Source organism: Entamoeba invadens (genome assembly GCF_000330505.1).
Source record: "Entamoeba invadens IP1 unplaced genomic scaffold scaff_1105074724957, whole genome shotgun sequence".
NCBI lineage: Eukaryota > Evosea > Mastigamoebida > Endamoebidae > Entamoeba > Entamoeba invadens.
The window spans coordinates 119,389-130,060 of record NW_004191594.1 but is presented as its reverse complement, the minus strand read 5'-3'; the positions used below and the strand labels follow the sequence as shown (position 1 = coordinate 130,060).

General features: G+C 31.9%; 5 protein-coding genes across 5 annotated transcripts; 1 reads left to right on the top strand and 4 right to left on the bottom strand.

Annotated features, from left to right (window-relative positions):
* Positions 1 to 614: 614 nt before the first annotated feature.
* EIN_375640 (metalloprotease, putative) lies at positions 615 to 1,760 on the bottom strand (the record flags this gene model as incomplete). Its single annotated transcript, XM_004182747.1, has 1 exon — positions 615 to 1,760. The coding sequence occupies one exon, from the start codon at positions 1,758 to 1,760 to the stop codon at positions 615 to 617; it is 1,146 nt and encodes a 381-aa protein (XP_004182795.1).
* Positions 1,761 to 2,144: 384 nt separating this feature from the next.
* EIN_375630 (epsin-3, putative) lies at positions 2,145 to 3,410 on the bottom strand (the record flags this gene model as incomplete). The annotated part of the gene is made up of 1 exon (XM_004182746.1): positions 2,145 to 3,410. The coding sequence occupies one exon, from the start codon at positions 3,408 to 3,410 to the stop codon at positions 2,145 to 2,147; it is 1,266 nt and encodes a 421-aa protein (XP_004182794.1).
* Positions 3,411 to 3,842: 432 nt separating this feature from the next.
* On the bottom strand, positions 3,843 to 5,507 carry EIN_375620 (prolyl-tRNA synthetase, putative; the record flags this gene model as incomplete). The annotated part of the gene is made up of 1 exon (XM_004182745.1): positions 3,843 to 5,507. One exon carries the CDS (start codon positions 5,505 to 5,507, stop codon positions 3,843 to 3,845), a length of 1,665 nt encoding a protein of 554 aa, XP_004182793.1.
* An 878-nt stretch (positions 5,508 to 6,385) lies between these two features.
* On the bottom strand, positions 6,386 to 6,991 carry EIN_375610 (hypothetical protein; the record flags this gene model as incomplete). Its single annotated transcript, XM_004182744.1, has 1 exon — positions 6,386 to 6,991. One exon carries the CDS (start codon positions 6,989 to 6,991, stop codon positions 6,386 to 6,388), a length of 606 nt encoding a protein of 201 aa, XP_004182792.1.
* Positions 6,992 to 8,973: 1,982 nt separating this feature from the next.
* EIN_375600 (hypothetical protein) lies at positions 8,974 to 9,390 on the top strand (the record flags this gene model as incomplete). The annotated part of the gene is made up of 1 exon (XM_004182743.1): positions 8,974 to 9,390. The coding sequence occupies one exon, from the start codon at positions 8,974 to 8,976 to the stop codon at positions 9,388 to 9,390; it is 417 nt and encodes a 138-aa protein (XP_004182791.1).
* Between the last annotated feature and the right edge of the window lie 1,282 nt (positions 9,391 to 10,672).

The following is a 10,672-nucleotide window of genomic DNA, read 5'->3' as shown; positions in this document are numbered from 1 at the left end:
ATTTTCCAGAGTCTCTATCAACAATGACTTTAGTGTCAGTAATGGTACCGAATGATTCGAACTCGGCTCTCAACTTGTCGTCGTCGAATGAGAATGGGAGTGATCCAACATACAATCTGGTCATTTAATGAATGATATCAGTGCCATAAAGTCCGCTTAAATACTGTTTTGTAAACCCTTTCAGGTCACTAACTCGTTATTATTTTACAGTTTCGCTCCTTCTTCAAACAATCAATTTTCAATTATAAACACCCCACATTAACGCCTCTCTCTAGGAAATCCTCCTATTATGAAAAACAAATATCAACTTCACTTTTTGTCTATTCGTGTTTTTGGGCGGGGAACACTATTTAAAGAAAAGTAGGGTTCCTTGCCCATTTTTTGAAGCTTAACTCCCAACACACCTTTTCTACTAAAATAAACGAATAATTGACGATAGAAAAACACTCACAAGAAAACACACAGTGAGTGCTTAAACACATAGAAAGGGACATAAGAACACAACACGACCATAAGAACATAGAAGATTGTCATATGAAACTCAGAAACATCGAAAACTATTTGGGAAAATTTGAGAAAGTTTTATAAGGAACAGTTCAAGTACACAAAACGTTTTACTCAAATTTACCCAGCAGATACCGTTCTAAGGAACCCTTTGAAATCGCCCGGACTCGTTCAGCCTCGTCTTCCACAGCAAAGTTTCTTTCGATAAATTGTGCCCGTGTTGCTTTTCTACTTGTTATTTCTGTACTTGCAATGAAAGAAAAAACAAACTGTAAATAATAATTGAGGACAGACAGTGGTGTGCGATGAAAATGTGTTCTCACATCGTTCAAGTAACTTTGTATAACTTCGTCATTCACACAAATGGTATTCTTCGCTATATCCTTCGTCGATATAACAATATCAACACTCTTATACGGTATATGAAACGCTTCATTCTCTCGGTTAAGAACATAAGCAGTCACATCCGCAACAGTCATACTCTCTTCGGTGGTTTTCCGAATAATACATTTGTTATGGTCACAACATTTCGGGTGTCTTATCAGAGAATGGTTATGAGAACTATGAGAAACTATTTTGTAACTATGGGCATTACTACAACAATACTCAGAGAGTGCTCTCTCCACTACTTGAAAAACATTATTAACAGTATGCTGGTCGCCCGCCAAAACCCCGAAAAGACACTGACCGATCCGATATTTTTGATTATAAAACTTCGACACATCTTCTGCACTGAAAGACCGAACGGACTCTTCACTCCCGAGAATATCATGCCCAAACGCAGTTGACTTCCCAAACAACTCTTCATGTACCCGTTGCACATAAACCGAACTCTTCTCTTTACTTACTTGTCTCCGCTCAGCTGAGACAATCTGTTTCTCATACTCTACAACTTCGTTCTTAAATCTTGGAGCAGTCACCATATTAAGCATCACTGAAAGATCTCGAGTCCCTTTATTACTTTCACTGAGAAATTGGGTGTATTCCCGACTCGTCGAACCAGAGACAAGTAGCTTTTCAGATTGATTCATTCTATAAAGTGCGCTGACGGGATACTCAGCATTTCCTCTGAGCAGCACGTGCTCAGTGAAATGAGAGAGCCCGTCACGCTGTGGCGGGTCGTCAAAACTCCCCGTTGGGATATGAACAACACTACTCACTCTGTTGTAGCCACTCATCACCACCCCGAGCATTTTTACACCATTCGTAAGTTTGTGTAAAATCACTGTATGGGATGGACTTAGTCGTCCTAGCATTTATTTTTTGAGTTTCTTTTTGGAATCGGTGATGTTTTACCATTTTTTTATAATACTTTTACTATAATTATAATTATTCATTTTACAAATTTGTGATTAAATCTCAGAAATATCAAACTATTCATTATTTATAAAGTATTTATATTGTATTCGAAAGTGAACTTTTATTAAATTAACTATTAACATACTAAAATAATTAACAGTTTTTAATTATAAAAAAAGTCACCTAATAATTTTATATTTTAATAATTTTATAGTATTAATATTATTATAGTTAAATTGTTATTGAAACAATTTAAAACAATAAATTTACCATTCTAATGAGTCGATTAAATAATATAAATATATAATAATATAACTATAAACAATAAGGGAACTTCGAAGTTAAAGGAAAGTACCACCAAGTGTTGTTCTTTGTTGTGGTCTGGCTGCGGGTTGTTTTCTTTTGTCTTCGATTGAGTCCACTGAGATTTTCGATCTCCAGTCGTTCTTTTTTGGGTCTTGAGCCGAGTTGAAGTCACCGAACTCGAAGTTCTGAGTTTGTTGTTGTTGTGGTTGTTGAACTGTTGGTTGTACAGTCATTCCACTGAATAAATCGGTTGTGTTTTGTTGTTGTCTTTGTTGGACTGGTTGTTGGTATTGTTGTTGAGTCGGTTGAGTGTACAAAGTGCTAAAGAAGTCTTGTTGTTGTTGAGGTTTTTGTTGTTTAGTCGGTGCGGCGAAGTCGAACAAGTCGTTGCTTTTTTGTTGTTGAGTAGGTTGGTCCCAAAAGCTTGCTGTGCTTTTTTGTTGTTGTACTGTTTGTTGTTGAGGTTTTTGTTGTCCCATCAAGTCGAAGAGATTGTTTCCTGTTTCCAAAGGTTTTTGTTGTTGTTGTTTCGGAGCTGGAGTACCAAAGTCCAACAAATTTTCTGTTTTTGGTTGTTCTTGTTTTGGTTGTTCGAATTGGAATTTTGGGGATTGACTTTGAGGGGGTTGTTGAGAAGAAGTAGTTTGTTGAGGAGCGTTATCCTTATAAGAGCCTGGTTTTCCATAGTCGATAGGTTCATTGTCATGGTAACTATCTGGTTTTTGTTGGAAAGAGTCTGAAACGACTGGGGACATATCATTGAATCTGAGTGTATTAGAATTACCATAACTATTATCGGAATATGATGATGTGTTACCAAACCCACCACAATTCCCTACACCACTATAATCCCGTTTTTGGGTCTTTGCAGTAGCTCTTTCTTGTTTCAAAAATTCTTTATCGTTCAACATCTCACAAATGATCTTAGCTCGTTCTCTCACATTAATGCCAACATCCTTCCCATCTTCGTCGATTTTCTGGAAGCTTTGTAAAGTCTTGACATCGACTATATGAGACAGTGCTATTTCAACAGCTTCTTCAGACCCATTTTTAAGTACATTGTCTAACACTAATAAGCTCTTATAGATCTCTCTCCAATTTTTCCCATCTTCATTCAGTCTCTTATACAAATATTCCATCACTTGTCGGCACTCTTCGTAATGATATGTGTACTGCACTATCTGCTGATGTTGTTTCGATGTTGGTCCCCACTGTTCGTTGTTTGTCGCCTCCCGGACAAAGTCCTGCGAGTCTGTCAGCCCATACACCATTTTTCTTGCACTTGCCAGCCAAGACGCCATCTCTTCTTTTTTGAGTTCTTTCTTTTTGAAATGGACTCGAACTTTCTTTTATTGATTTGCTTGGGTTTCCCACTTCCCTCCATTAATTTCAGCCGGTATTATTCCCTTTTTCTTTAATCATAACAATTTGGACGTTTTCTTTTTTTTGGGTCGATTTCTGTGGATTTCATTCTGGTTTTTTTTATAATTAAATATTATACCATTCTAATTAATTCTCTTCTCTTCATGGCATTTTTGTATAGTACTTTATAACTAAATTAACTATATTTGTATGACAATTTCCACTCTTTCAAACCCTTTGAAAATGTCTTCTTTTCCTGAATTTAAAGACTTATTTGAGAAAATCCGTCCTTTGTTGAGTAATTATGTTTTTATTAATTATTAATAAAAAAACAATTAAGAAATAATTAAAACGAACCAAGCGACAGTGACTTAATACGATCTTCCAAAGCACCCATAACATGTGGCTTTCTTTCCACATTGGAAACAAACAGCTCCTTCCTTCAGTGGTTCTTGGTTAACTGGGATACACAACACCTTGGCGGCACCAGTCAAAATGTTTGCGCTGTCTCCCAAGTCCGATGCTCTCTTCAATGAGTCTGCAGCAGACTTTTCTTTAATAGTCTTTTCACAAGCTGGGTCTTCACACCATGGGGCAATGCAAGCGTTTCTCTTGTCAAGTTGATTCAAAAATTCTTCCCATGTAGAAATGTTGGCAAGATGCTCGTCTCTTGTTTTTAAGGCTTTTTGGTACATGTCGTTGTGCATAACATCGATCGTCTTCTTGATGGTTGCTACTAAGTTCTCCCAAAGGCATTCTTCTTTGGCGCCGTTATCTCTTCTGACTATGACAACCTTCTTCCCTGCAAAGTCTCTTGGACCAAGTTCTATTCTCAATGGAATACCTCTTAACTCGTATTCTGTGAATTTCCAGCCTGGATTGTGCATGTCATTACAATCAGCAAATGCTCTGATATCATTGTCTAAGAGTAATTCACACAATTCGTTTGCTTTCGCGTCGATTTCGTCGTTGTTTGAGCCTTTGTGATGTAATGGGACGATCACAACTTGCTTTCCCGCAGCGCGTGGTGGTAAGATGATACCCTTGTTATCTCCGTGAGTCATCACGGTGACTCCAATTGATCTTGTGGACAACCCCCAAGAGTTCTGGAAGACAAATTGCTTCTTCTTTGAGTCATCTTCGTATTGAATGTTAAACAGTTTGGAGAATGTTTGGCCAAGATGGTGGGATGTAGCAGCCTGGACCGATCTTCCATTAGTTGGTATGATGCATTCGACGGTCAAACTGTAATAAGCGCCCGGGAATGTTTCTCCTTTGGACTTCTTTCCTCTAATGACTGGGACAGCCAATAAGTCTTCATATACTGAAGCATATAACTCCAAAATTTGTCTGCACTCCTTTTCACAGTCGGGTTGATTGTCATAAGCAGTGTGTCCTTCTTGCCACAAGAATTCTCTTGTTCTGATGAATGGGTAGGGGTGGGAGAACTCCCATCTGACGACATTACACCATTGGTTGACTTTCAATGGCAAGTCTCGATGTCCAGTGATCCAATTCTTGAAAGCCGGGTACATGACAGTCTCCGAAGTTGGTCTTAAAGCAATTGGTTCTTGTAAGTCCGAACTGCCCGACTTTGTGACCCAAGCAACTTCTGGTGTAAACCCATTCAACTCATCTTCTTCTTTCTTCAAAGCAGCTTGTGAGACAAAACATGGGAAGTAAGTGTTCTCAACACCCATTCTTTTAATTCTCTTGTCGATGAACTGTTGGATGTTCTCCCAAAGTCCATAAGCTGCTGGTCTCAAAATATAACAGCCGGAAATGTCGTAGTACTCAATCAGTTGTGAACGAACTACTATTTCAGAATACCACTCGGAAAAGTCCTTGTCTTTGTCAAGACGCTTTCTCAAGTCAGTCTTCTCTCCCTCTTTTTGTGCTTTTGGTGCCTTTGGTTTCGCTTCTTTTTTCTCTTTTGGAGCTTTCTTCTCCTTTGGCTTGCGTTCCTTCTTGGCAGCTTCGGCTTTTTGAGCTTGTTCTTGCGCTGGTTGGGCGACTTTAGGTTCTTCGGCAGACATTAAAAGGGTTGATTGTAATTTTATGTTCTTTCTTTTATTTCACCCTTCCTGTTTGGTGTATACACGTCACTTATTAATTTTTGTTGATCAGAAAAAACGGCATTTCAAACCATTTGGTTTTTTTGACAGATATTAACTTGATAGTTATTTGGGTTTTTTATTATAGAGTAAAACTTTGATTTATTATTTTCTACGACTGCCTTTTGTGGTGTTTTTATTATTAATGGTAATTTGATATTTAGATGGTATTTTTATTATTATGTTATTAATACATGCTGACAGATTCTTGAAGCAATAATTTTTAGTATATTTAATTACTTTTATTTTTTTTAAATGCAATGTTTTTTTATTTTAATATGATTAATATAATATTAATCATATTAAAATATCTATTATGAAAAAATAAGTAAATTATAATCAAATTATTATATTCTTGTTTAATTGTAGAATATATTTATTCTACTTTTAAATAAACAAACACAGTATTATGTTATATATTATATTATATTATATTATATTATATTATATTATATTATATTATATTATATTATATTATATTATATAATATAATATATTATATTATATTATATTATATTATTATTTATTATTTTTATTTGATAGAAATCTTCTTTTTGGGTAATTTGTCAAACTAATTTATAATCAATAAAACAATTATCCAACTCCATTTTAAATTAGAAATACATAATACGCGTGCATAAAATCAGGAAATTTTAAATAACTTTTAACATTTGGATGAATGGAAATACATTCTTCTTTCCAATTAGTAAAATTCAACAATGATTTTAAATTCAGTCCATTCAAAATGGCACAATTTACACACAGAAATGATAATGAATTAATGAAACATGATAAATGCTTTACTTCATGCTTCTCTCTTCGAGCTTCACAAGTCTATTTTTTGTCTGCAGTGTCAATTGGCAAAACTCGTCGTACTCTTTCAACCTGAAAGACGACATATGTCGTTGAAATTCAGAGAGTATATGTACATGGATTTTTCTTCCAATCTGTTCAATAGCATCTTCGTTGAATATGCACTCATGGTCTGTTCCTATCCCCGTTATCTTTTCCATTTGTAGTGTTTTCTTTGGAATTTTTGTTGGTCGTCTTGTTAGGATGTATCCGTACTGCTCCACGTACTTTACAAGCCAATTAAAAGACAATGCGGAGCGATTTAAGTCCTTTCGCCGCTTCGCAACTTTAATTTCATTTTGAGTCTTAGCACCTTCAGAGTCTCTTAAGTATTGCGAGGCACAATACTCTTCTATTTTTTGTCCAAAGCCAAGAGGATTACCTTGAAAGTAACATTCAAGAATAACTAAATTCTGTAATGTTTTAGAAGCAAGACGTTCAGGACACTTTAAGTCGAAAGAAAACCCTGCTTCCGTAAGAAGACCCACCATCAAAGCTTGTTGAATCGCTTCGTATGTTTTGGACTCTCGTTTGATCTCTGTTAACGATTTCATAGGAGAAATGTGTCTAGTTCCACAGATTATATTTTTCAATGAAACCAATGGAAAACACCACACAAAATATTTTAAATATAATTCATTTTGTATCCATTTGAGTTTAAAACAGACAAAATCAATAATAGTGTTAAATTCACTTGAATATTAACAATATTTTCATTGTTTTATATTCAAATTGGCAAAAGCACAAAACAAATAATTTGTCGTTTGCTTTTTTTTCTAATGTTCATATGTTATTTTATCGAAAAAAATGTTGTTATTTAAATTAAAAAAAAATTGAAATTTTTTATTTCAATATGTTTTTGGAAACGATTCGTTTACTTTTAAAAAAACACCATATTTTGTCGAATAATTAATTACACAACATTAAATATTAAAATAAATATTTAATTTTTTTATTACTATTTATAGTTTTTTTTTCATGTGCAAAATTATTTTTTTACACGTATTGAATCGATTTGTTTGTATTATAGTAATTAAACTATAAATATAATACGTTTTCTTGAAAAATTATCATGTACTATAATTTATAATACATAATTTAATGTGATTATTATTTTGTATAACAGAATCTTTTTTTTTGTAAAATCAATTATTCCAATAAAAACTAACTTATAATAAAAAATGTACAATGAGTTGAAAAAAGTTAACAATAATGCTATTATAATAATCGGCAAAAATAAAAAATTGGTTTTTTGGTTTCATGTTTTAAAATCAATTTGTTGAAATTTACAACTTCCCTTACAAATAGCGTTAAAAAGTGATAATATTTAGTTGTAATAAAGTAATTTATTTCATCATTTTACAATACATAAAAAAGTTTATTTTGCTAAAAACATTGACGAAAACTTTTATTAAATTTAAAAGATTCATGCTCAACAAACTTTAACTTATTTTTTTAATTATATCATAAGTGTTTTATTAAAAAATGAATATATTTATAAAATACAAATAATTCATTATTATTATATATTATATATTATAATATATATATTATAGTATTATATTATTATATATTTTTGAACAAACATTTTTAAAAGTATAAACAATTATTAATTATTTATAATACAAATAGTATTTTATATTAAAAAAAAAATAAGAAATAAAAAAATAATTTTTGACAAAAGAAATAATACAAATACTCTAATATAGTTATTTTTAATTATTTAGTTATAATAATCTATAACACAATAATTCTATTATTAATTATAATAGTTTTTGTTAAACATATCTTTTTTAAATTGTCTGGTTTGTTACTTGTTTTCAAACTTCTTTCAGAAAAAATAATATCACTTTTATTTTAACTATTAAAATGTTATAATACAACAATTATCATATCATAATTTACATAGAGGACCAACTATGATCTTTTTTCTTCCACTCCACATTTTTTTCTTCACCAGGAGATTCTAACAAAACTAGTTTGTCAAAACTATAGTAAATCAATAAACAAATGTATTATAACTCAACAACAATGAACCATGGAGTATTCTTACCTTTTTATTTCCCAAAACTGTTTTTTTCTGTATCAATTATTAATAAAATAAATATTTTTGGTCTTTTTTCCGAGTTTACAGAAAAAGAGAAGCGATAAGGTAATAATTTATGTCTTTTTTAATAAAAAAATAGTAATAAATAATAAACGATTTTTTTTTCTCGTGGCAAAAAAAGTTTATAATTAACTTGGAAGACTCGACAATAGTGCAAAAAGAAATCAGAAACTGTAAAGAGTAGATCGAAATTACCTCAAAAAGTCCGTTTAACAAAAATATCTTACTAAAAATCATTTTAAAATAATATAAAAATTTCCTAAGATTTTATATCACAAAAAGCATTGTTTGTTTCAGTCAAAACTTGAACTTTCGCCTGGAAAGCAAAGTTTTTTCTGGTGTAGAAGTTCGATAAGAAGGTACAGTTTTCGACCTCTCCGCAGACACGGAACAAGGACTTATAAACTACAAACAAACAAACTCAGTCAGATGCAGCTCGCACATCAACTCATATTAATGGACTCTACAATTAACTTCCCAACTCCACAACGGTCTTACTTCACACAGTCCTTAAACACCTTCAACTTCTCGTCGGCCCCAAACCCTATACCGTCACCTCTTAAGAACTTGAGTCCAACTCTAGACATCAACACTAACTGTTTCTTAGTACAAACACCACAAAACACTGGAACTCCAATGGAAGAAGATGACATTGAAAATGATCAAGTATTCGATTTGGACGATGAAGAAGAACTCAGTGATGATAGTGAGAGTTGTGAAAATACTGAAACAAATTATTTGGCACAACAAATAGTCGACACTATGAACAACATTACACGGCAATCAGAAGAAACAAACAAAATGCTGAAAAACATTGTCAGTCTCAATTCACCAACACAGATCTGATGGCTTCATGTTGATAATTCATTGTATTCTTCTTCATAACATTGTATTGCTATATTTATAATATACCATATTATTAGTTTATTATATATTAATTCACACATTATCAAAACTAATTTTTTTAATTGTTAATAATTAACATGTTTTCAATTTGTTTGGAACAAATAACCAACATCGACTAGATAAATGTCCGTTATACAACACCAAAAATATTGATTTTTTTTAATTGAACAAATTTGATACCGTATAACACTAATCTATTGGTGTTATATGGTATCTTTTAGACTATAACAGATTAACTATTTTGAAAAACTAAAAACTTGTTACTTTGTTTTGATTATTTTCACGTTTTATTTGATGCCCATCTTTTTACATAAAAATATAGGCATTTATTCCATCAATATTAGTTTGATAGATTATAACACTTTAAATAACAATGAACAAAATTCAAGTGGTCTAAAAATAGGGAAATGTCGAGTTTATTAAATAAATTTCCGTTTTTTTAGAGATTAGATTATGTGCATAAACAATACACAAGTTAAAAAAGAAAAATCATCAAAAATTGGATTAATATCCCAGAAAAACAGGCCAAAACAAAAATAAGGGCGTTATTTTAAGTGTTAAGATAAAACTTATTCAATAGGATTATTATTATCTAGAATTATTTATAAAAAAATTTTAAACGATCCGAACTATATAACAATATTATTACATTGTAATATTTTTAACTTTACAATTGAATAATTTAATTCTATTGAAATTGAAGTTATTTGCATTTATTTAAAATACACGATTGATTAATTAATTAATGATAATAAATTTATACTAATATATAATAAAAAAATTATTTACAAATCAAGTCATAATAACAAGGAAATGAGAGTCTTTATATTCACCAATAAAAATTAAGACAAAAGGTTAATTTGCTTAGCACTTTTGGGACAAAGTGGGTAGAGAAGGATATGTTCAAGTAAAATACGACTAAAATACCAGAAAAATAAATTAACGCACAATTGTGCACATACAAATCCTCAAAAACAAAAGAAAAACATTATTGGGTCAAAGAAAAAGAGGAGAAACACAAAAAAATGAGTCTGAAACTGGAAAACATACAAGATTATCAGATGCAGATGCACAACAATTGGAAACCACTGGGGACCACCGCGTTCACTCAACTTATCCGCACCAACTCGTCACTCGAACAAATTTTGGACCAACCTGATCTCCTTGCGGTGTTGCGCTCGAGCACTGAACTTCAGAATTAGTTTGTAGTTTCTCAAAACTT